This window comes from Engystomops pustulosus, chromosome 7 (genome assembly GCF_040894005.1).
Source record: "Engystomops pustulosus chromosome 7, aEngPut4.maternal, whole genome shotgun sequence".
NCBI classification, from domain to species: Eukaryota; Metazoa; Chordata; class Amphibia; order Anura; family Leptodactylidae; genus Engystomops; species Engystomops pustulosus.
In genome coordinates, this window is record NC_092417.1 from 137,879,460 (window position 1) to 137,907,087 (window position 27,628).

General features: G+C 40.1%; 1 protein-coding gene across 1 annotated transcript; it reads right to left on the bottom strand.

The window, feature by feature from the left end:
• RIN1 (Ras and Rab interactor 1) lies at nt 1–27,628 on the bottom strand. Its single transcript, XM_072117923.1, has 11 exons — nt 27,488–27,628; nt 27,100–27,176; nt 22,815–22,986; nt 20,254–20,368; nt 15,162–15,234; nt 14,437–14,528; nt 13,119–14,129; nt 9,130–9,435; nt 8,552–8,683; nt 7,575–7,711; nt 1–3,180 (listed from the first exon to the last, which is right to left on the bottom strand). The coding sequence occupies exons 2-11, from the start codon at nt 27,129–27,131 to the stop codon at nt 2,869–2,871; spliced, it is 2,382 nt and encodes a 793-aa protein (XP_071974024.1). The 5' UTR covers nt 27,132–27,176; nt 27,488–27,628; the 3' UTR covers nt 1–2,868.

The following is a 27,628-nucleotide window of genomic DNA, read 5'->3' on the forward strand; positions in this document are numbered from 1 at the left end:
TTTATTTAAAGTTTTATTGTAGAACTCATCTTAGGGTAAGTTTTTAAAGGGGTTATCCAGGTTTAAGAAGTTACTAGGGCCAGGCTGGGCTGAGCTATTTAAAAATAATAAACGTGTCCGATGCCGATGATGTCCCGCGCCCCTGTTTGTTTACAAATAGCGCCTCCCATCCGTGCCTATCTCTCAGCATTGTAAGCACTGGGAGAAGGTGTCGGATGGGAGATTCTGGCCGGCCGGAAGCTCCCTGTGCGCCCTTGTAAACAAACCGGCGCACTGATGAGACGGACAGCGGCGCGGGACATCAGCAACGCTGGAGGAGGTAAGTACACATTTAATATTTTTAAACAGCCCGCCCCAGCCTGGCCCTAATTATTTCTAAACTCGGATGACCCCTTTAAGCCACTAGTAAATACATTAGCAAAAATGCAGCAAAACTATTTAATAGCTAATTTGTTGCGATTTTAACTATTCTTTTTGGTTTTTAGATGAAGAAAAGGGTGACTAACAGTTTTTAGTGCAGTCCATATACACACATGCTCAGTTCAGTGGACAGTGCATCTGTTCTTAAAGGAAACCTGTCATGAGTATTGAGCCCCACAAGCTGCAGGCAAGTGACAGGATCACATTAATAGCCTACTATATTCTGGGGGATTCATCATTATAAAGAAAAATAACTTGCCACCACCGCCCTAGGCTGTCCCCTTCTGATTTCACTAATTTCTCACAGGACAAATGCATTATCAGAATCTACCTCTAACAGCTGCCACCCACACTTGTAGTGACGTACCTAAATAATGTGATATTAATTCACGCTAGAGAGGATATCCTAACATGACTGTTCCTCAGTGACTTCCTACAGCATTTAAAGATCTATTTCTTCATACTGCTGAATCCAAATAGAAGGTTATTTGTGTGTGATCCTGATACTATCCGGGATAACAGGTTCATGGTGGTCTTTGAGCCTAAATCCTCTTGGCAGTTTCCCTTTACAAGTTTCCTCCGGTATCTGCTGAACTAATGACGGCTAAACATACAATACACATCAATACGTCTGATGACTTTCACTTAATGTTTATGCCCAGATTTTCTAATAGAATATATAAAAGTTATATAATATAACCAGCAAAAACTACTTTGCAGTTGACCTGTACTTTGACTAAGTTTGTAACTAAGAAATTATTGTGAAAGAATGTATGTAAAGGCGCTTCCTGGGATTAGGATATTGATGACCTAACTTTAGAGTTTTTCCAGCTTAAATATATTCATGAGCTTTTCAAAGTGATTGGAGCAATTACTTGCAATTCAGCTCAAGTGAATGAGAACTGGACTGCAGTAACACTATGCTGAGAACAGAGCCAATCCTCCATTCTGGAATCAGCTAAAGTCCAATCAATAGGTCATCAATATATTTGTGGTGGGGAGTCCAACACACTGACATTGCAAAGAGATGTTGAAGAAGACTACTCTAACCACTATGTAGTGCGCATGTGAATGGAAGCTAAGATACAATATCAGGCATGCCCAATACACACTGGACTAAGCTCTCTGCTTCCAGCACTAGGCTGCCAATCTGTTTTCTTTTGTGATGGTGTATGGTATCAGACTCCTAACAATGTGCTAATGATGACCTAAAAGTATAGGACCTCCATATGTAGAGCCCCATACTTTCTTTAAAGGAACCTGCAGCAGAAATTGACCTAATAATCCACTACCAGTATGTTGTCAAGCAGCTGAGCACCTTCCACATCATGTTTCTTTCATGACCCTGTGCGGTGGCATCATCCAGAAAATCGACTTTGAAGTGAGATGTAAATTGGTTGTATAAAGTAAAGAAGAGATTTTAACACTGAAGTCAAGTTCTCTCTTCATCAGAAAGCCCCTATTACTGTAAGCGATGATCCACAGACATCACTAACCCGATCTTGTGAAGTCTGATTCATGATATAATCACAGAGGAGGCGTTCACAGCTCTCCACCTTGGCCTCAGTGTTAAAATTTCCGCCTCCTTGACTTTACACAACCAGTTTACATCTCACATCAAAGTTTAATATCTAGACGATACCACCACGATGCACAATGTAAGAAACAAAAACAAGAACGTGTTATACTGCTTTACAATATACTGGTAGTGGTTTATGAGGCCAATTGCTGATGACAGGTTCCCTTTAATCTTTGCAGTATATGTGTCTAACTGTTGGGAGCTGCAAGTAAACTGCAAGACAAAAAAAAAAAAAACCCAGGAGGACGTGGCAGGGTTAAGTAAGAACAATGTACTTCCCCAGCTTTAGCTCCCAGTTCTAGCATTGCTGTAGTTGTCCTTTTCCCGATCAGTTTCCATTGTGGTGTTGAATAAGTAACTTGTGGCCGAGCTGATAGCAGCGGGGAAACGACTACTGCAGTGAAGGAAGAACCGGGAGACTGAGGAATACAATTACTTTATTCCGCTTAATTCTGCCCAGGTCCTTGGGGTTTACCTGCCACAACCATTATTTACAATTATACTTTAACAAAGGTTTAATTTCTCTTTGTTTTAAGTTCTGTTTGTGCAAAACTGCATAATATTCCATAAGTCCAAAGTGCTGACCAAGGGAGATTACGTCCATATAGAGCAGTGGTTCTCAACCTGTGGGTCGTGACCCCAGCAGGGGTCGAACGAACAAAACACAGGGTTCCCCTAAAGCCTTTTGAGACGCGATTTTATCATGTTTTTACTGCAAATCACATGGTTTGGGGTCACCGCAACATGAGTAAATGTATTGCAGGGTCACAGCATTACAAAGGTTGAGAACCACTGATGTAGAGGATACAAGTTTTTCAAGGTTGAAATGTTTCTTGGTAAATGGGCTTTTAGGGTATTTCTATAGCATATCAAGGATTGCCCAACACATCTTGTTGAGAAGAATTTTCTGTGTCTCTTTCCTCCAGCCGCTGATAACAGAAGAAGAAACTGGAACCAGATTCCTTAAGCCTTGCTTTTATCTCTTGGGGCAGTGCATCAGATGGCAACATTTCCTGATCACCCCCACAGTGCAGAAAAATGAAGTACTCTTCTGGGTTTGAAGGCTTAAATTTGAGGGCACAGAGGCGGACGAGGTCAGCCACAGTCTGTGATGGCTTCAGCAAGATAGTCTTTGTAGTGCAACCATTAACTGGATCTTCATGAGCAACTCGTAGAAAGTTCTGCAATTAAAAATAAATATGTTAAAAAGAAGACAATGACTCAGAAATATTATTGTGCCTGCGCTATTTGTGTTGAGTTTGCACCAAAAAAGGGGTGTTTTGAGCTTGCACATGAATTTATTGAGTGTTTGTGGCACTTTTATGTTGCGGTTGCATTTGTCTGACACTTTAAGTGGCGTGGCAGTGTGTATTCCTAGCTTGCGCCACATTTATTACTGCTATTCAACACAATTCTGTCACAAACATCATGAAGCAAAGTGCACCAAGAAAAAAAGTGCAACTGTGTACACATCCTGAAAACAGACCAGATTTACTAAGAGTGTGCAGCAGTATTGGATTATCTGGTGAAAACTGCACTAAGGCAGATTGCACCAGTTTTCATATATTTGGGCTAATGTATGTTTCAATTCAATATATTCACATATTGGTTTTTATCATATTTCTTTATTTTATCTAACATAGTGTTGCATTGCGTATAATACAATTATAGGGATATGCACTTGCAATGTCTAGCAGTAGTTAGGGTTGCACAATGCATCGAAATATCGGTACTTATGCAATACTTTCAAAGCTAGGCTATGGGCTTAGTGGTTGTCAATGGGAGAATTGTATGTAAGTAAGAGCTTCACTGTTACACTGTGACACAGGCTCCATGCACTGTTTTATATATATATATATATATATATATATATATATATATATATATATATATATAGGGATCTTCTCAGAGATTATTATTATTATTGAGGAGATTCATTTTACCGTAATTATTATTGAGATGATTATTCTTTTAAGTGAGATGGTTATTATTATTATGTATATGATTATTATTGAGATTATTATTATTATTATTGAGATTATTATTATTATTATTGAGATTATTATTATTGTTATTATTATTATTATGAGGATGATGATTATGGAGATTATTATTATTATGGAGAATATAATTATTAACATTTGAAGAAAAAAAAACACTCTCCATACGGATGTCATGCATGTGCCATCCATTTCTTTTTATCGACTTCTATGGATGTACATGGTCTGCATGCAAGACAAAATAACGCATGTTGCAATTTTCTCCCTGTTTGCAAAATGGACATGTGACATAGGAAACATTGGGTCCGTTTGACATTCGCAATAAAAGGATAGCGTATGGACATGAAAAACACCCATCTAAATGAGCCCTAAATTATACTATTTAGTATAGTATTTTATATTAACAGTGCCAGGATAACCTTTACAACACATATACTATACTGTCATAAAGCACAAAAGCTTCTCCTGCCAAATCACTGGCTGACCATTACTGATCGCATGTGTTTCATTGGAAATGCAAATGTCATCAGGCTAAGCCAATTTCTAAATGCAATGTAAACGCCCCATGTGACCGCACCATAAACATTCAGATAATCCTTTTTTTTCTTTTCTTGAAAGTATCATATCGATATCAAGTATTGCAATACTTTTCTGGGTATCATATCGCACTCAAAATTCTGGTATTGTGCAACCTTAGCAGTAGTCTAGGTGACATGTTTAGGCATTAGTGTAAAGTGCAGCTCTACGTGCTTTGTCAAAACAGATATTTATAGCCAGATAGCTCAATTTCTCTAACATAATTGTAATTGAAGTGAACAGGTAAACTATTGATCATTTTCTAAATGTATAGGGGATTATTTATCATTAGGCCAGCTCCTTGGGACAGTTCTATGTCTATTTTTGGAGCTCCGGGCCCATCAGATTAATTAGTGGCTTTGGCCCTTTAATAAAAGTTCTTATGGTCTATTTTCTGTCCCAAAAAAGTCTCAGCACATGGACCAGCAAGTGACTGGGGTAAGTTTGGGACTTTTTTCTCAAGTCAAGAATATGGCTTTGCATGGTGTTGCACGAGCAGTAGTTCTATGTTTAGGCCAGATTAATGAAGAAGTCTACATAGTCCTGTGAGCCATGAAAAGTCTCAAAAACCCTGAATGTGACTACTTTGAGATTTTTTTACGCCAAATAATCTTGAGCCATAATATATACAAGGACTGTGTGCCTTGTATACATAACAGGATTGGTTTGAGGAATAAGAGAAAGATAGAGGAACTTATTACCCTGAACCCTGGGGATAAGGGCTCTTTCATTTTGGTGTTGTTTTACACATACGTGGTTTAGTGATTTCCACAGATTCCTCACAAAGCCATTGATTTCTATGGGTGATCACGGATGCCCATTGAAGTCTATAGGTGTGCAAAAAAACTGATAAAAAGTCTGTTTTTTTTCCTCTGATGAGGCTGTGAAACCAGGTGTTATATTTTCAAAGCAATGTGAAACCTTCAGTTTTTTTTGTTTTTTTTTTGCAGATGCAGAGATAAAATGGAGGCAAAACGAAGACAAGATGCAATGGAAGCTGAGCAACGAAATGTGAAAGAGCCCTATGTCTCACTACAACTTCACCTGCTCTTTATCGTTCACTTTCAAGTCACTTTCTAACATTTTTTAAATATCTTTATTAGTTTAGAACACACCAATATTACATCATCACATTCCAATTTACTATATATTTTCTGTATCCCTCATTAAATATATATTTTCTTCTAAGAGTGCAAATAGCATTAACGATAAAGATGAGAGAGAAAAAACCCTGAATACCCTGAAGGTATTTAACAGGTGTCTGCGCTGGGATTGTGTCGCACACAATCATTTTTTGGCGCAGCTGCGCTGGCTTCCGTGCAACACAAATTGGTAGGGGGGGTGCCGTCAGACGATCCGACTGATTCGGACTGAGTTCGTGATTTAACTTTCAAATTGTGTTGCAATCCAATGCGTTTACATGCACCACGAAAAAGAAGGTGAACTCCGTCGGACCTGAGCATTGAAGCGACACATGCAGGATATCGGGCGCACTATCTTAGTGAATTGCGGCACAGTGCAATATTGTCAGACAATGCACTTTCGGTGAACTCTGTCGGACAGATAAGTAAATGTGCCCCAATGTATGTAAAGCATTCCTCTATATTTCTTCTAAGTTATGCCCAGAACTTTTGTATATAGGGGCCATAGTATAGGACAGTGATGGCGAACCTTTTGGTGGCCGAGTGCCCAAACTACAACCCAAAACCCCCCTTATTTATCGCAAGGTGCCAACAAAAAAATTAAAGCATTAACTTATTACTTCCTGTTCTTCAACAATTTTAGTTTATATTGGCCTCCTGAGGACAAGATGGAAAATCTGCATCATTTTAGCTTCTTTCCAGTGTCCCTCTGCACACAGAGAATCGTGGGGCCAGCAGGAGGTCCTCCAAAGATAATTCAGCCCTGTCTACTCATTCTCCCTCTTCCTACAGTCCCAAGCAGCGAAGTAAGTATCACTTTAATATAGGACCGAAAGCAGCATCTTTTGTAACTGCAAGAAGATTCTTTGAATGTGTGGTGCGCTGGGGTAATGGCCCGAGTGCCCACAGAAAGGGCTCTGAGTGCCGCCTCTGGCACCCGTGCCATAGGTTCGCCACCACTGGTATAGGATATGCAGAACATCCCTATTACATCTACTACAAGGGTATTTAACAGTTTTGCCAATTTCCTGGGTGAGTAATATAGACAATGTAATATAAATAATTGTGCCATCTTTTGAGCTGGATTTTTCATTTTTTTTTAATTGTTAATCTTCCTACATCCCAATAGATATGACCCCATTCTTGGTCCTTGCGGAACTGTTTTACCCAGCAAATCAAGCCTTTTCTTACATACAAATTGATTACATCAGGTATAATTTAAAGTAGGCATTTTCTCCTTCTAGTTACCCTTCTAATTTACTCAGATATTTATTTGTATACATGTTTTATTTAAAAATGTATTATGTTTTTAACCTGAAGCCACTAGAAAATACAACTCTTACCAGAAAAAACAAGCTCTCATATAGTTATCAAAAAGTGTTGTCTTGTTGAAGTTGAGCACGAAAAACCAAATGAAATCAATTGTCCCAAAACAGAAAAGTGTCAATTAAAGAATAGCCCCGAAGTTTCCTGCCCAGAAAAATAGTTTTAGCACAACTGTAGAGACCCTTTAACAACAATTCCAACCATACCCTATATCATGCTGCTGGCTTCTTCCTAGCCTGAGTTCCAACCTGGTATATCTATCAGCCCTTCTTATAAAATCATCTTCAGCTTCTCCTGAAGTGGATGGGCACTTACTGGTTGGGATATCAGCTAAGGGCACAAAGACCAGAGAAGCTTCCCTTACTTCCAATAATGCTGAGCTCTTAGCTCTAGCACTAGCAGGTCTAGCACACATATTTTTATATCAGAAATGTTGGCCCAACCCTATATACATGTAATGGTTGTCTGGCCTACCAAAATTGGTAGGTTTGTCTAATGTAATTCCAAGGGGCTTATGTATATATAAAATACCTGTAGATCATTTAGAGATGGAAGACCCTGTCTCCGGCGATGCCATTCAGTTAATGATAGGCCAGCATCCTGTGGGTGAGTGTGTAGAGCTGACAGGACAGAGAGGGCAGCAGAGACACTGGTAAGGTAGTATCCCCCTATAGAAAAATACAAGAAAGAAGAGGTTTTCAGTTACTTAAATACATGTTCTCATACTGTCACATTTTTAGGAGGCCAAAAGATGGTGTCTCAGTGCCAGAGTGTAGAACTTAAAGTGATCCTATTACCAGGAATGTAATTTTTAGCTGTTGACAGGTTCCCATAGCCTATGCTGTGCTGATTTTAAAAATGCTTTGTCAGCATTCAGAGTCATTTCATTACTTTAGATACCATAAGTTTAATTAACATAATCCTGGCAGCAGTCTGTGGTTAGCCCTAGGAGGTAAGGCAGCTGCAGCCTGTGTGTGCCTGTGTCTTCTCTCCTCCATAGTTATGTAGCTCCCTCCCCACTTCATGTGCATTGAGCAGTAAGTAGAGGGGGATGGTGTGCAGTAGAGGAAGAATGCACGAGGAGACACAGGCACACACAGTGTGAAGCTATCCCTCCCCTACGACTCACATACTGTCGGCAAGGAATAATGTGCATTAAACTTATATAAAGTAGTGAAATGATTCAGAATGCTATATTTACAGGATAATAGATAGTCCTGAGACAAAAATGTGTGAGCAACTTGATAATCTAGAATGTAGTGAGGAATTATCAGCAAAAAGTTCACACCACTTTTACATCAGGATCACAATCTTGGAGAAATGTTTAGATTAGGTCCTTAATGTGTCTCTAAGAAAACAGCTATTGTACATAAATATAGTTATGAATCTTTTTTTTGCAATTTGTCCTATGCAATGTATTTCATTTACTAAACTTGCAATATTGAGTATGTAGGTTGCACAATGAGCCCTATAAAATCTTTATAATATATATTGACAAGAAGTCTTACCTTCTCCTATTAGAGCTTCTTGAGGCAGAAGTTCTGCAGTGTAGTGGATGTCAACAGGAAGGTGGGGCAGATCACACAGAGCCAAGACATAGCACAGAGCAGGGAGGAACTCATCAGCACCACACGCATCATCTTCAGAAGACAAGACCAAATTTACGGAACATTCTGACATTGTGTATAAAATTATCAGTGCTCAGTGAAGAATAAAGTCACAAACATATTTTGGTAATGATATAAACCCTTCCTTTATGTTTCCATTAGTGGAGTTGCGGCAGGGCTAGTTTTGTTTTTGGTTAAACTATATTCATTTTATTGGTATTATTCTGGGCTAAATATGAGTTTTGTCCAACAGCAATTTAGCATTTTTTATGTGTTTATTATGCAGATTATGTGAGATGCCAGGGGTAAGTTAAAGTTGTTAATGTATAGAAATATCTTCGCATACAAGCATTTGGTGGCACCATATTAAGACACGTGTTGGGAATGGAGCATAATACATGTTCCTTTCCCTGTGCCACCTTCTTCTGTTACTTACTTTTAATTTGTACGGAATACTATGACCATTCTATGTATCTTACCCTGCTGCGTGTCCATGCTCCTGTATACTCCTCGGCATGCCTGTAGCAACATACGAACTTTGTCGCAAGGTGAATATTTTTCTTGCATTCTAAGCAGTTTCTGGCGAATTTTCTCCAGGTCTTGGACCACAGGAGCTTTCAGCTTCACACCAAGCAGAGATGGACCATCCCTCTTTACTGCTTGCATATTCCTCCCAAGCCTTTCCAGTTCTCCATTTTCTTCCATTCCTTTCTGAATTTCAGACACCAGATAAGGCTTTAGGGGCTTTAATATAAGGCGGTGCAATGATTTTTCTAAGACACGTTCTGAAGTAAAACAAGACTTTGTTTCAACATATGGTGTAACATCCGTATAGAATTTTACATATTTGAGACTGACTTTGTTTAGGGTCATGCACTTTCTTCCTGTAGGGAAGTGCACAGCAGTCACACAGCTCCTTAAAAGTAATCTTTGTGCATTGTTATTCAAGCAATTTTCCCTATGATCATAGACTCATGGGAACAATAACCCCTATGAGGTATGCATTTGGTGTAAATCATTTATGGCTCCATTTTTACAGATCGGTAATAATTCTATACGACAATGGTTGTCTAATATTTTTACAACACTCTTTACCACATTACAGCTCTGAGACATATTTTCTTACAACTCTGCGTTTGTTGACCCTCAGTTGTTTGTCCTAGACATGTGTGAATAAATAGATCATCATGGATGCTCTGTAGAGATGAACAAATCATTCATCCACAGCTTTTTAAGATTTGGCAGCAATTTTTTTGTACTGATTAAAGATTCTAGATGCCATGACCCAAAAAACTTATAACATACAACTTTATTCCTAATAATCATAAACGTTTTATGCAAAAGGGACATGGTCACCATTTTACCAAACTACTCGCCCACTAGGGTAGAGTGTGAAATATCCTTTTTTTTAATTTCCCTTTTCTTTGTAATATCTCAGGCATTTACCTATAAAAAAGAGATGAGTCAAATTTTGCCAGAGTCAAGTTTAAAGGGAACCTACCACCACAAATCTACCTATAAAGGTAGATCGGGTGGTAGGTGGATCAATGGGATGTGAGGATAGCCCTTTTAAGGGCTAATCCTCACGTCCCCGCACTTTTTTAGTAACTTTTATCAAACTTTTATGCTAATTTCTTATGCGGCTACTGGGGCGTGGAGTAGCCGCATCTGAGGTTACACGAGGCGGCTACTCCACGCCCCGGTAGCCTCTTTTCTCCTACTCACCATCTTCGGCGCGCAGCATCTCGTAGCTGCGCGCCCTCATCCGACGATCCTGCAGTCTGCGCATGCGCAGAACAGCAGGCCTGTGCAGCCCCGGCTTCGGAGCAGTGACCGTGCAGTGATGCTCGGACTGCAGGATCGTCAGACGAGGGCGCGTAGCTACGAGCAGCTGCGCGCCGAAGATGGTGAGTAGGAGGAGAAAAGAGGCTACCGGGGCGTGGAGTAGCCGCCTCGTGTAACCTCAGATGCGGCTACTCCACGCCCCAGTAGCCGCATAAGAAATTATCATAAAAGTTTGATAAAAGTTACTAAAAAAGTGCAGGGACGTGAGGATTAGCCCTTAAAAGTGCTATCCTCACGTCCCATTGATCCACCTACCACCCGATCTACCTTTATAGGTAGATTTGTGGTGGTAGGTTCCCTTTAAAGGCTGCAGGGGGAGCGTCAGTTCAACCGGTCTTTATTTAGTTCCATAGGATGTTGAAACGTGCCTTTGGTGTTTAACAATCCCCTTGTTGCAAACCCTTATAATATGTCAACAGACAGCAATGGGATTATGGAGACAGCTCATGGGCTCAGCCCTCTCCATATTGCCAGGGTGTTCACAGCTAAAAAAAAATAATATATATATATATATATAAATATGGAACACTAAAAAAAAACCCATCCTAGATCTGAATTAATGAAACATTCTCATTGAATACTTTGTTCTGTACAAAATTGAATATGCTGACAACTAAATCGCGAAAAAATCAATGGCAATGGAGGCCTGGATTTGGAGTCGCCCACAAAATTAAAGTGGAAAAACACACTACAGGCTGATCCAACTTTAACTTTAATCTAATGTCCTTAAAACAAGTCAAAATGAGACTCAGTATTGTATGTGGCCTCCACGTGCCTTTGTGACCTCCATACAATGCCTTAGCATGCTCCTAATGAGGTTTCGGATGGTCTCCTGGACAAACCATCCACCAACTACTAGATAGTCTGTGGTGCAAGGTAAATGGAGGTCTACATCAAGAGACTGGATGGCTTTTTTCACAGATCCCCATCCATATTGGTATGTAACTCTATGCATGCCCATGTGACCGGTACTGTCAAAGCCCAAGTAAAGAAAACTAATTCGGAGCTTGCCGTCATTCCGGGTGGATTCACCAAAGAGCTCCAGCCACTAGATATCGGCATTAACAGGTCATTTAAAGTTAAATTGCGAGCTGCATGGGAGCATTGGATGACAGAAGGTGAACACATATTCTCCAAAATCGGGAGGCAACACCAGGCGAGTTATGCCACAATGTGCAAGTGGATCATGAATGCCTGGGAGAAGGTATCAGTCTCCAGTGTCATCCGAGCTTTCAAAAAGGCTGCAATCGTCACTGAAGAGCTAAGCATCAGCAACGAGACTGACTTGGATAATGATGAGGGGGACCCGAGCATGCTTGATGCCGAAATCGCCCAATTGTTAAACTCTGATACTGAAGAGGAAGAATTTAATGGGTTTGTGGTGGAGGAATGAACCTGTGCGCGCAGCTACATAGGAAGTGAATGAGAGCCGCGCGCATGGTAAGTGCCGAGCGCGTACCTGCCTGCGCCGGCTATAAAGTTTAAACGAAAATAAGCTCCGGAACCAGCTCACCCTGAGCTGGTGCCCGGTATTTCCATCAGAAACCTGCCACTACAAGTGGTAGGTTTCCTTTAAGGATAAGAATCTCTTCCTTCAGATCGCATTAGGCTATGTTTCTGTGAGCTACAAAAGCAGGGACACAGACGGTTAAAAGGAACCAGTCAGCAAAAATTGACCTAATAAACCACTAACAGTATGTTGTCATGCAGATTAACACCTTCTAGATCATGTCTCTTTCATGGCCAAGTGTGGCGCCATCATCCAAATTTGAAGTGTGATGTAAATTGGTTGTATAACATCTAGGAGAAGGAGAGTTTAGCACTGAAAGTCAAGCTCTCTCCCCCCCCCCCCCCCCCCACCTCCCAACGTCCCCTTTGCTGTGATTGATGGTCTTCCATTCACTCACATCACTAACCATCTCTCCAGAAGTCCGGTAGATGATGTCAGTCACAGCAGAGGGGATGTTCTGAGGTGGGGAGAGCTTGACTTCAGGGCTAAACTCTCCGCCTCCCTGACTTTATATACCCAATTTACATCACACTTCAAAGTTGATTTTCTGGATGATACCACAACACTGGATCATGAAATGTACATGGAGAGGAAGGTGTTAAGATACTTGATAACATACTGGTTTATTAGGTTGATTTATGCTGACAAGTTCCCTTTAAAGACATATTTGGAAATGCGAGTTACAGATAAAGATTCAGTTTCATTCTATTTCATTATTATTATTATTATTATTAGCCTATCTGTATCTCCAGTTTTGTTTCGGTTTCACATGATGTAAAAGATGAGATTCTGATCTTCAATATGATACCAAAGCTTGTTTCTAGTTAATGTAGAACCAATAACTTGACTCAGCTCAGGCGACATATAACTCTGCTCTGCTCATTTTCACATGACTTTGGAGGAGATTTTTTCATAGGTAACGAGGCAGCTGTCACATAAAAGAGGAAATTCTGGAAAGGACATTTCATACCCTACCTAATAGGTAATGGGGTAAAATCTAGTCACAGAGTCCCTATAAGACATACAGGAGAGTGCCCCCCTTCCCCTCTCTGTACATGTGGAAACATCCATCAGATAGATCCACCTTCACAAATGTTTAGGTAAACTGCTCACCTTGTTCATCTAATGTAAGTGCTTCCATATGAACTTCAGCACTTTCTCTGATCAAATGCTTCATTCTGTCCATAAAAGCTCGGACTTCCTTTAACATTCTCTGATAAATTTTACCTCCCTCCTCGTTTTTATTTTCAGTTGGATTAACAATGTCTTTCTGAAGGAAAGCTTGAAGCTCCTTTCCAAATTCAGTTGTAACATCTTTGCCCATTTCTTCAATGAAAATAACAATCTTGCGTTCTGGCGATAAAAGGGACAAGAAGGCTCCACTGACAGCCCGAAATGAGGAACGTCCGCTTTTCTTCTTTTTTCTTCTTGTAAGTTGAGGAGAAAATTTTCCTCCGTCCTCTGATGTCCCACCGTCTGCACTGCTAAGGGAACCACTATCCTGTTCTTCTAAAGAATTCCCACCATTTAAAAGATTCTCTTTTCCATCCTTGACTTCTTGAACCCTTACAGCAGATGTAGGAATGTTGTAGTCGGACACATCTTTGGAACGCATTGGCGACAATTTAAGTCCAAGATCCCGACTGCTCTTGCTTAGACTCTTTCTCAAACGATGTCTAAGCGATGAGCGAGGTTTTCTGTATTCTTGGTCTTCTGATATATCCTGGGCTTGAACATGATCAGTGACCTCTGATGCTTTTACTGGTGCCTCTTCCTCTTCTTCTTTCACAGATTCCTCATTTGGTACAGGAGGAGGTGGATTTAAGGGGGGAGAGAGGGAACCAGAATTTTCTGTGGATACCCGAACCTTAATGCTTTTCTGGAAGTGAGAACGTTTTAGTGCTCCAGAGTCTTTGGATTTGAAGAGCGGGTTCAAAAAACAGAGTGCCCCCTCTTTTCCTTCCAAGGAAACTTCTTTTGGGCTCCGAGTTTTTAGAGATGGGATAAGAGCTGGGCTAATTGTGTCTGGTAGTTCTGGAGACAGAGGAGTTAAAGAAAGTGTAACAAAGGTTGTAGATGGGGCCAAAGAAGCATTTCGGGCATTGAGGGAGGAATTCCAGAACTCTGGGACACAGAAAAAAAGATAAGTATTAAAAAACAATAAGCGGAGTCTTTTGCTAATGAAATGTTCCTAAATAAAATGTTTTGTAATACCATCCTCTTCATGACAAGCACTGTACCTACTCATGAGATAAACAAAACATAGGGATATTTCCATTTTAAGAGCAGTGAAATATGAGGTGGAATATTTATGCCCAGATTGAGAGATTTAACTTATAATGTCATTGTCACTTTTATCAATAGTGTCCCACATAATGCTTTTACTTTTAATTACCTTTAAAAAAATTCTTAAACTTCTATAATTATTTACCATGTCCTAAATGAGAAATGGCCTCCAGTTCTTTTCGAGATGTGACTTTTTCTATAGCTGCAGGAAGTCTAAGTATATAAGGTAGAACATCTCTGAAATAAAGAAAAAATGACATTCATTCAAACATATTAAAAAACAAAGTTCTTATTAAAATATGACGCAAGAAATACTGTATAATACAAAAAATTACCACATAATTTGTTCTTTCTAGGGACTGGGGAATTTAGGACATGTCTGCTACCACCGCACTTTAAATAAATGAAGAAATCAGGTGATAACTTTTTGAGCCTAGTGGAGTATACTATGTTTGATGGTGAGCTTGTCATAAGAGAGAACTAGTGTTTTCTAAAGCTATCCATCAGATATACTCAAAAGTCTCAAAAATGGATCGCCTGCTCTCTTCACTTTTCTACTGCTTTCTATGGGTAACATGGTACACTACACTATTACAGCTCATTGTCATTCACTTGAGAACTGCATTGCAATATCATGTATAGACGATAGATGTCCATTTTAAACCCTTAAAAACCAGTGATAGATGTATCTGTTACAGGCCAGTGAAATTAAAGGGGTTTTGCATGAGTATACTATTCATGACCTACCGAAAGTATATCAAAGTTCTGTAAACTGCCATCCATGTCAATTGAACCCGGCTATTCTCCTGCCCACAGATCATATGCTGACAATTTACAGGCAAAAAAAAAGTATTGAATGCACAAAATTACCTTTCAGTACTGTAATATGACACAAGTTTTATAAGGTCTGGGAAGGTAAGTGGGGAGTTTTCCAGAGAGAGACCTGGAAGACAAAAAGGCAAAATTATGAATTATTAGCAATGAAATAAGAGTAAAACATTCTAAACTTTCCATCGTGATAAATCAGAGTCGGCTCCAGGTTTCAGTAGGCCCCTGGGCGACAGAGCCTCAGTTGGCCCCTTTGCAGTGAACTCACTTGGTGGAATTAAAGATTCAGAAACTAAAACACAGTCTCCGGTTCCCTAGTTTATCATAAGAAACAGCCCCATCATGGTTATATTATATAACCCCACCTCACACCCTATGGAATCATTAGATACAGTCCTCCCTCTCCCCCATGGATTCCGTATGTACAGCCTTGTGTGGGCCTGTAACATGGAAATTCAACATTGAAACATTTGCTGGATGTGGATTTGCTATATTATTAGCATCAATTTAATGTCAGAAACTCACTTTATTCACCAATCATTTCGATGAAATGAAAAACTTGTATATGAAAATGTTGCGCAACAACCGAAAAACCTAAGTAAGGATAGTTCTAAATGACTCATTGGGACACAACCAATCAGGTGGCCACAACCAGAATACAGAAGTCTCTAGAAAACCGGAAGTTTTAGAATTTTTGTTTTAAAAATCTTTTAGCAACCAGCGGGTCACAAAGCAATTGCATTCACTTTCGCAAGTTATGATTATGATCTCGGGCTACATTACATTTGTTGATAATCGCATGCTCTAATTTTTTGAGGATCAAACAGACAAGATTGCAGTAAACAAATTAAACATGATACTCAGGCCATGAAAAACATGGTCATTTTAATATAGCATAACCATCATTGTTATTTCAAAGTCATATTTCTACATACAAATCTGACAGGATTAATGATGAGATAAAATTTTAAAAAACTCTTCAACCATACAAAATAAGAAATACATAGACTGAATATAGTACATCAGGAAATATCAGAAAATGTCAGGTTGCAAGACTGCAGTGAACTTTAACATACTATGTCAGCACAGCCAGCAGATGTACAGGGTATGTAGGATAGGGTTCCTTACATAGATAAGTACCAGTAAGGTACAGGCACGGTGTGTAGTTAATGATAGGGAAGGATCTAATGGCACTAAACTCTAGTGACCTACTGAACCCTTTAACTGTTTAGTACTGTACATTTCTGATTAATAGAAAGCAGAGTCAAGACATTGGGAGCAATTCATTTAGACTGGCATTTTAACCGCTCATCTTAAAGTCCCCCTCACTTGCGGAGTTTGCCCAGGGCCTCTTAGTAAATAGGGGTGCAAACTCTGCAAGTTTTGACCTGTTCGGAACTGGCGTAATTTTTCATAATCTCTGCTGGTTTTCTGGCGGAGACTATAGTAAATCTGGCATGCTGGACATTTACATCCAACTGCCCCCTCCCCACACACCCAAAGGGACAAGTGGGTTGGAGAAGCCGGAAAACTATCTATCTAGGTGGGGAGATTCACATGCCTTCTCTAGTGGAGAAGGTATTATGAATCTCTCCCATTGTCAAAATGATGTCTAAATGTGGCTTTTATGAGATTTTTATATCAATGATTAACAGTCCTTAAAGGGGTTGTCCAGTCCGCGTACCGTGTAAGCAAACATGGCAGCGGGAACAATGCTGGATTCAGCTTTCGGCCAGACCTGACAACCATCCGTTCCGCATATACAATGCTGTAAATAGGCACAGGTGAGCATGGCTGACCATGGCCGGCCAGAAGCTGAGTCCAGCAGTACTCCCACAGCCATGTTTGTTTACATGGCACGCGGAACCGGAAGGACAACAGCACGGGACACCCGTAGGGTGCGGAAAGTAAGCCCCTTCCAGGCCACCTTTTGTTTTTTAATAAGTCTCGGATAATCCCTTTAAAGGAAACCTACCATGATGTATCTACCAGTGGTAGATCTGATGGTAGATTCCTTCTGCTCGCATTTGCCCTATTCTGTAATTTAATAATCCTGGAACCAAACCCAACATGTTAACTTTATTTTAGTAATATGTTAATAACTGCAGAAGCTACTGGGGCATGTCCTAGCCTGGGCCCAGTAGCCTCTGCAGTAGCCTCAAGCTGTCCAGCTTATTCATGAGTGGGAGGCACAGCCACACCCCCAGTGCATGACTGATAGACTGTATAATGATGTGATGTATAATGATGTGAGGCTGTATAATGATGGAATGGCTGCTCCATGTGCTTGCTAGTGGCCACGCCCCCTGCAGCCTGTGTGTGTGTATAGGAGAGATACAACAGCTCCAGGCTGCAGCCATGTTATAGCAGAACATGTCAGGTACTTGTGTAGCTGATGTCTGTGTCTCACACATGTGTATTAGGAGGATGCAGCATGTCAGCAGGTGCAGCACAGACACTAGCAATGCTTTACTATACATTACACACAGGCATGAGCAGGGGGAGGAGAGGGGAGGGGTAACAGGGGTGACATCACTGCCTCTGACCATGTGACCAGCCTCATTTACATAATAAAGAATAGATGATTTTACAATGACTAATGTATGAACTAATGAGATAGAGGCTGTGATGGGATCCTTGTGAGCTGCTCCAACAGGTAGTAGTGACAGGACTAGTGACAGAGACCTGATGACAGGTGCCCTTTAATAATCAATTCTTCCATATAATGTCAATAAGGAAATATGTAGACGTGTTCTATAAGGCCTAGAATAATTTTTTTTCCAATTCTAAATATTATCCTCTCCATAGGAAGCTGAGTGGCCATGCCACAAATCAGGCCAAAAATAGGACCTTCTCTATACCTCCGCACTGTGGCCAGGTGTATGTGGCCAGAGCATGACCTCCAAAGTGTGAATGGAGCCTGAATATAAAGATATTTATCGTAATAATTAAATAAGTGATAGAGAGACTTTAAGGCTGCCTTATAGTTGTGTGGAGACTTATAGCCATTGATGCTTGGTGTTGAGGGGGCTGCTTTTCAAGGTAGCAAAAAGAGGTATTGTTTTTCTTGTCTGACCCTGGAAATTATATTTGCATATTATGAAGTGTGACAGAAAATAATAGTTTCATGAGTGAAAGGACTCAGACTGTAAATGACCAACAGCACCACCTTGTGGCTTCCTGAAGAATTTCTTTCCCATAGCTGCTCCTTGTATCTGACCAAGGTCTCACAATCTATCTATAAAAGGATATGCAAATAAGCTTTCATTTATGGAAAAAGATAAACTTTCACTACCAGCACCTTTTGTAGCATTCATGTAAGTCGATTTCTAATTCCATCCTGCTTCCACCAATTATATCGTTTAGATTTTTCTGCTTTTTAGAGCTATTTAGGGGCTTGCTATCTGGGGGACAAACTGTACTAAATAGTGGCAAAAGTACATCCCGTTTATTCTTTGGGTCAGTACGATCATAAAAGATACAAAATTTATTGAGTTTGACTATGTCTTAGGCTATATTCACATTGACGTGTGACCGCCGTACCTTATCATGGCGAGCACAGGTCGCCGATTTATGGACGCGGCGCCGTATTACGGGAGAAAGATAGGACATGTCCTATCTTTCCCCCGACTACAGAATGGTACGGTGCCGCACCATTCCGCTCCCGTAGGGCGCCATGCGCCTATTACCATGTTTGGGGTGTGTATGCGTGTGTGTGTGACTATAGCCTTAATAGCTTAAAGAAAAAGGGAAAATGCTAAAAAAAAAGCTTAGATTTAGCTTCCTGGCGTATAATTGTCACAATTTTTTGCATTTTTTTTAGCGAGAAAAAACGCAACTCTAAAGTGACGCAATAGGGAAAAAATACACCACAGAGGCATATATCAACTTACTTGAGTGTGCAACACCAGATTTATCAACTGAGAATTTTCAAAAGAATGCAAATTTAATCGCAAAACCACACCACATATCTTAACTTATTTTGGATGGGTTGGTGTGGGGGTTTTTTTGCGTTTTTGTCTTGCACATGTTTTACTCGCTCATATTTTTGCGGGAGTTTTTTGGTGCTGTTATTTTTCTGCTGAAAGCTTGGTTTTCTCCAAGTATCTATCTTACCGTCTTAGCGTTTTTTTAAACTTGCGCTTATGCTGGCGCTAAAATACACCTACTGTAAGCAGCTTACAGAGCACGGGCCAGCTGTCTGAGGCCAGCAATTCTACCTGCATGTTGTTTTTGTTTGGACAGTACTGTGTGTTGCGGGGGATGAATACCTGCAAAGGAACAAGTGCGCAGGGGGACTGGCAATCCCTAACCCCTCAATTTAATTTGTATGGTCTAAGCTACAACATGTTAAGGGCTGGGGGAGCAGAGATTAGTCTTGGATTGCAGGAAGATTGGTTTGTCACTGGTTGGGATACCCCTCTCCTCTGCGTTCCCTGGAGGCTGGGTTTAAGAAATGTAACCACACCATGCTACCTACCCGCACACTGCAGACTCACACTCACACCATCACACTATATACAGGTGGTCCCCTACTTAAGGACACCCGACTTACAGACAACCCATAGTTACAGACAGACCCCTCTGACCTCCGGTGAAACTTTCTGAATGCTTTACTATAGTCCCAGACCACAATGATTAGCTGCACAGTGTCTGTAATGAAGCTTTATTGATAATCCTTGCTCCCATTACAGCAAAAAATGTTAAACTCCAATTGTCACTGGGGCCAAAATTTTTATATAAAATTAAGAGCAAACCTTCGGACCCTATCTTGTACGTAACCCGGGGACGGCCTGTATATATATATATATATATATGGACCCCAAAAGACTCTTTGTACAGATATACAGTATTAATGCAGGTAGTATTTGCTGCGGTATCAGATTTCTATTATCATTATTACTTGATCACATTTTTAACATTCCCGTTCTAGCCATGAACTGAATTTAAGTGGGAATTATGCCCGATGGTGCACTCGCAGTGGGAAAGGGTAGAAGTCTGGTCGGAAGCATGAAAAATGCTCAGCTTAATAGATGCCCGGATCCAGTTGATATTTTTGGGTGCACCAGTAAGTTATCCTGCTATTAGACATGCATCAGATATCACTGCTCTGTAAAACAAATTGTTACCTTACCTGAGGGTCCTTCATGTATGTAGGACTGGTGAATGAAACTTGGCCCACAATCATCTGATAATCGAACACACAGAACCAACTGCTGTCGTGTGTTTGATCTTCTCACAAGAAATGTCTGTAAAGTAACATTTTTATAAGTTTTATCCAAGCTGTCAATACATGCGCTGCAAACAACAAAACACTCATAATCAAAAAGATGACAAAATGTTTAGTTGAAAATATACCGCTACTAAAATTCTTTATTTGTCATTGTTCTTATTGTCGTTTTTGCATCTATGCTTTTCACAAACAACTTGTCAGACCAACAAAGAACAATTGTGACATATTGGGGCTTATTTACTAAGGGTCGTGGATCGCATTTTCGTCGAACTGTGCGCTTTTTTCAGGATTTGCGCAGCTGTGACAGGTATTTAACAGGTGTCTGGGACTGTGTCGCACACGATTGTTTTTTGGAGTGACTTTTGTGCTGGCTTACATGCGACAGAAATTGGGGGCATACCGTCGGACGATCCAACTGATTCGGACTGAGCGCAGGATTTAACTTTCAAATTGTGTCGCAAGACAATGCACTTACATACACCAGGAAAAAGTAGGTGAACTACGTCTGACCAGTGTGGGGGGAAGCGACACATGCAGGATATTGGGAAAAACAATCTTAGTGAATCGCGGCACAGTGCATGATCGTCGGACACTTGGATTAAATCCGTTAGATGGGTAAGTAAATGTGCCCCGTTATTTTACCGTGTTCAGCGTTCAAATCGCTGCATAGCTAGGATCATTATAGTAATAATTATATGCATTTCTCAAGTTTGTTTTGCTATTTACAAAGAATTTTCAGTGGAAATTTTGTATTTATTTGTTTAAATAAAACATTACTGATTGTTTTCTATCTGGCATTCTATCATTTGATCAATAACATCATGCGCTGCAATATGTAGTGCAGTATATTATGTTATACCATGTAAAGGCATTACTGCCTCTGTAGATGCCTGACAGATAGAGCCCGCTTCCTGTCACTTCATATAATATATATTAGAGGATTAAGCATATGGAATATATGAAGGCAAGCTTGAACAACTCACTTTACAGGTTTTTCACTTTTTGGCCCCCCTGGGATTACTTCTGGCTACAACCGACCAAAAGGGAGTGATACTAAACATTCTAAAATGAAATAATGAATTCAGTCCTAAAACTAATCTATGCAAACAATGAATTAGTTGCAAGCAGGGTCTATGTCAAAGTGACTTTCAATTGTCCTATGATCATTTGGCGCAATGGAAAGTCACAAAACAGCATCTGTAGACCCTTCTGACTTTTTGGAGACTTTTTTGTAGACTTGACATTATTAATTGGTACAACTACTGCACAGGGGCACACAACAGGTAGTCAAGAGATGTGCAAAGCCGACGCAAAGCGAGCCCCTACGGGCATTTGTCACTGAGCCTTTATTTCTGAAAATTCTTCATCTAAAAATTGGCTAAAAAGGCTTCTACGGATGTGGCCACAGAAAATGGGGCAGATTTATCAAGCTGTCTGAAAGTCCGAATATTTCTAGTTGACGCCTCTGACCAGAGGGGGAGATCCCAAAAGAGAACTCCTGAACCGTAAACATTCTGGATTTTCACGCTAGAAACCAGAATTCCAGTCGGGTTGAACAAAAGGCAATATTGTAATATATCAATATTAATATAATATGAGCTACTATGTTTCTATGTATTATGCAATACTTTGTTTTAAAGTATGTCATTTTATAGGTTGCTGTAATTCGCAACTTTTGGTGCAAAAATGAATATCATTGGTTGAGTGGATCATGTGATCTAAAGTGGGAAGATACAAAACCTCCTCATGATTAATATAGTATAGCTATCAATAAGGGAAGTGTTTTCTGAAATGCGTAGGCTTTTCATGCCTCTTGACGTGGTTGTACGTATTTTTAATGTCAAGTCTACAATAAACTCTCGACTTTTATATTCTTTTGGCAGCTGAATTTTGCTTTACTTTTTGATGCCCGGTGTCTTATCCTCAAACAGCATTCAGTCCATAAAAAGCAGCCACAACACTGTCCGTGCCTCACGTTCATATGACTTAACCCTTAGTCTTTATAATACAGCTGGTTGCTAGACCTCTTTACACAAGTGGGCAGTAGTGTGGTGAGATCAGCAGGACCTGAGAGGAGCCAGATTTTTCTTTGCTAAGGACCCAGGGCTCCTTTATATGCAGCTAATACTTCAAGGGATTGTCCCATTTCATACATTTCCATGGGATCTGTCACAAATGCCTAATAGATATCAGTGTCACCTCTGGGGCTTAAATCTATATATTCAGAAAAGGCATCACATGCTCCCTCCATTTCATAAGCAGTCACACAAACTCCCTTAGATGTGAATGGAGAGAATAGCGCATGCGCATCCACCTCTACATTCTCAGTGGTATCATTCATTGTGAGTACAAGATGCCCCTTTAAGTCAGTCTGATTCACCCAATGTTACTTTATATGTCAGTAACTCTTCAGTGTATTGTTATAGATGTACAATGAGAAAATCCAGGTGGTAAGTACTTACCCCAGGTGGCTCCCTCTGCAGGATGTGCAGTGCAGTGGCTGAGTTTACAGTGAGATGAAGCCAGACACTCTGTGAGAGAAGAAGCCTCTCTGAGATAGTGAGGGATGTTGGAGAGGCTCTGGGAGATGGGGAACGGGAAGTTTTTTTGTGTGGATAATCATACACAGGTTCACTGCAAAGACAGAGGAGAACAATTCACGCAATTTATCTACAACATCTATATGGCATTTATACCTTCCTTCCATATTTGGACTTTTTTTTAGATGACCTTCATACAATATTGTGGCTCAGTGGTTAGCATTACAGCCTTGCAGCGCTGGGTCCTGGGTTCAAGTCCCAGGTCAACATCTGCAAAGAGTTTGTATGTTCTCTCCGTGTTTGCGTGGGTTTCCTCCAGGTCCTCCAGTTTCCTGCCACACTCGAAAACATACTGGTAGGTTCATTAGATTGTGAGCCCCATGGGGACAGGGACTGATATGGCAATGCTCTGTGCAGCGCTGTGTAATCTGTGTGCGCTATATAAATAAAGGAATTATTATTATTTATTATTGTGTGGGACTAGGCGATGGATTCTGTGTGTCATGTTTGGGAATGTATCCCATTAAAATAAAGCAGGAAAAAACTTTTCTCAAATATTTTACCATAAATATAAAAATACTGGCAAAATCTGTACAGTTACTAAAACTAAATCTATTCAGTTCTTTCCTAGTTAGATGTGTCTAATGAAAACCTTGAGGTAACTACTATGTACACGATTCTCAAAAAAGATCTATTAATATGCAAACCTGTTCATGCAAATTTAACAAAAACAGTAATAGGCAATCATTTATGTATTAAAATTGGCAATTATGTAAATGCCCTAATATTTTTAGATTACTCACTGTTTTTGGGAATAACGCTAGTGGAATCATATTAACCCCTATGGAGTCGGCACCAGTAGCAGCGGCTGTCAGCTGTATATTACAGCTGACACCACACTCTAACACCCGCGATCGGAGCCGGCTCCGTTCGTGAGTGTCAACCCCTTATATGCCACAGTCAAGCATGACCACGACGTGCAGGGTGTTCGCCCTATGGATAGGATGCCGCTTACCGGGGGATCTGATCCACTTCTTGGCAGTCCCAAGGTCTGCCAAGTGACCCGGGCTTCCCGATCTTCCCGGCAGTCAGACGTCTTCCGGGTCTGACTGAAAACTGTCTGCGCATGCGTCTGCATGCTCAGACAGTTTACACTGCTCTACAATGAATTAGTTTTGCAGAGCAGTGTATTGGACCTGAACCAGTGATTCAAGTTTGAGTAAAAAAAAGTTAAAAACACTAAAGTTTAAAAATTAGAATAAATAAAAAATAAATACATAAAAATATACGGTAATCCCCTAAAATGTCACTTTCCCATAAAAACATTTAATAAAGTATAAGTATAAAAAACACAAACACACAAAAACCCCCCACATATTTGGTATTGCCTCATCCATAACAATCTGTATAATAAAACTGAATTGTTACTGGACCTGCACGGTAGATGGCGGGGAAAAAAATGCAAAAACCGTCCTGAAAAGATCATTTTTAATTAATACCTTAAAAAACGCACTCTAAAATAAAACCACTAAAAAGAACAACTCTTCTCACAAAAAATAAGCCCCTAACCAGATTTGCCACCTGAAAAATAAAAAAGTTATGCATATGAAAAGATGGTGATGCTAAAATGAGCTTTTATTCAGTAAAATTGAATAAAATACACAAAACGCCCACATATTTGTAATCGCTGCGTCTGTGACAATCTGCATAATAAAACAGACCAAAAAAAAAAAAACGCTCCGAAAAATAGAGAATTTTTAATGAAACCCTTACCGACATGTGACGTAATACTATGTCACATGCCGGTTGCGGATGCATGGAGAGGGCTCACGGGCTGAGCCCTCTCCATAGCCAGTAAGTCGTTGCTGCATATTGCAGCAAAGCTTACCGTTGCCACCCGCGATTGGTGCCAGCATGTCTTCGGAAGACCCCAGGCTGCTTCGTGTTAACCCTTTCATTACAATGTGCTATCAAAGTTATAGATTTTTGAAGGTGGGGAGTGAAAAATGCAAAAACAAAAAAGGGCATTGACGGGAAGGGGTTAATACCCTTTAAAAAATGCTCTAAAAAGTGCTACAAAAAATGTTAGGCACTCTAAAATAAGAGCACTAAGAAGAACAATGCTTCTCGCAAAAAATAATAACCAGATAATAAATAATAACCAGATTTGCCAGCCGAAAAATAAAAAAGTTATGCATATGAAAGACGGTGATGCTAAAATTGACAACAGTAAAAATGGGAACAAAATTAAAAATCTATGTAAGTGAAGTATTTTAGTAATTGTGGCAACCCATAGAATAAAAATAATTTACTATTTTTATGGTATGGTAAACGGGCAAAAAAACCCACAAAAAATCTTCCAAAAAATTGATGATTTTAATTTCCTCCACCAACAAAGAGTTAATAAAATCTCACCAATTAGCTAAAGATGCCCCATTTTACGTACCAGAAAAGTACATCTCATGTGGCAAAAAAATAAGCCCCTATGGGTCCAAAAGAAAAAAAGAAAAAAAAATTATAACCTGTACAATGTGACATAGCAAATCTGCTCTGGATGGTGCCTCCTTTCATTCTATGGCCGGCCGTGCGCCCATACAGCAGGTTACCACCACATATGGGGTATCAGTGTACTCAGGAGAAATTGGGTATCAAACTTTGTGGAGCCTTTTTTCATTTAATCCATTGTAAATGTTTAATTTTCCACCCAAAATGAGTGTATTGTCAAAAAATATTTCAATTTGTAGACCACACCTACATTTTGTTTTAATCCCTACAAAACACCTAAAGGGTTAACAAACTCCTTAAAAGTGCTTTTTTGTATGTTGAGGGGTATAGTTTCCATAATGGGGTAATTTATGAGTCTAGCTATTATTTAGGCCTCTCACAGTCAATTAGAAGTTGAGCAGGTTCATCTAAATACAGGTTTTGCTGATTTTCCCAAATATTTGAAAAATGGCACCCAAATTCTGAGCCTCATAACATTCTAGTAAAATATGCGGAATCTTAAAAAACCATCCAACATAAAGCAGACATTTAGGGAATGTAAGTTATGAATTTATTTGGGCGCTATGACTGCAAGTAGGGAATTTAGAACCAATTTACCAACTCACTGAAAAGATTTCAGAACTTGGTTGTGCACTGCAGCTTTTTCACTATATAGCAGGCATTGCTCCCTACATACTATAGAACACTGGTGGCGAACCGATGGCACGGGTGCCAGAGGTGGCACTCAGAGCCCTTTCTGTGGGCACCCAGGCCTTCACCCCAGCACAGAATTTGCTAGACATGACTCAAGCTTCCTCCTGTGGTCCAAGACAGCCCAGGACGTGCTATGCTCAGCGCTATTTTAAAGAAACATCCTTGGCTGCCAGGACTATATGAGAAACGAGAAGGTGTGGACAGAGATGGATTATCATTGGAGCTCCTACTCTGAGTCCCCTGATTCTTCCTCTTCAAGGGACCCTGGAAGGAAGCTATAATCCAAATTTCTCCATCTTCTTTCTATACTATTGGTGTCCTCAGGATAGCAATATGATTGAAACCTGTGGTACAGCAGGGATCAATAGGTTACTGCTTAAATTGTCATGTTGGCACTTTGCGACATAAAAGTAGGTTTTGGTTGTTTGGTTGTCGGTTCACCATCACTGCTATAGAAGCTGTGTTTGTCATTGAAACTCAGCCCCATCAGAATTGTTATAGAAGTACCAAAATTCAACTTATTTGCCCATAAAAAGAGTTAGATATATTTCCAGTCCCTAAAAACTGCCAGAGTAAAGAAGTTAGCTTGTTGGTAGTGGCGATCTTGATGGGTCCAAATGCAAATGTTCATTTCACCGGATTGTCAATACTGTAACTGGCAGGATTAAACATCCTGCATTAAAACCGATGCCGATGGACCAGGCATAATCCAAAATCACATGTGGCAGATTTGTTGTGGAAAGATGTTTTCTGCCACTATCCCATTTATCTAAAGGAGACTTGCAGAACACATTGAGCTTGAAGCAGAAACAAATCTACAGATTGTATAATATTAAACATCATATATTAATAAAGTGATAATAATATCACATATCATAATAATGTAGCTTCAATCAAAATAACCCCTGCGGCATTACATTACAATCCTGGAACAGCTGCGACTGTACAACAGAACTAATCCATTAATAATGATACAGTAATACAGTGACGGGAAGGATGAATACTGTACCTTGTAGTACTGGGATCGGATGTGCCGTCCATGCCAGTAATTCCAGCTTGCCTTTTCCTTGGTACAAGATGCTTGATCTGATTTTAGGGACAGGATTAGAGAGTCACGTTACAACGAAAACAGAAAGATTAATTCTTCCCAGCTGAACTTTGGTAAAAACCACAGGAATACTTAGTGGTGAGTAAACTCCTTGTACTGCTGTCTGTAGAGCAGTCATCACATGGAACTATGTATAGTATGTAGACTGCTAGGTAATCATGTTCTCCAGATCTCTATGTTTTTGTCAATTGCAATGCTCACATGACCGTCTACTGGCACAAGTGAAGTCACAATAGAGTGCAGCACATAGAAGAAATATCATACAATAAATGTAAAATGTCCCACTTACCTTCTACCTTCCTTTGGGACACTAAGTCCGGAATCTCTCTCACCCTCTTTTTCCCACCCCCATGGGCGTTCCCAGGGTGACTAACCCTCCGGGTGTTGCAAGGTGTATACGCAGCTCCTTCACTCAGTCTTTCCATTTCTC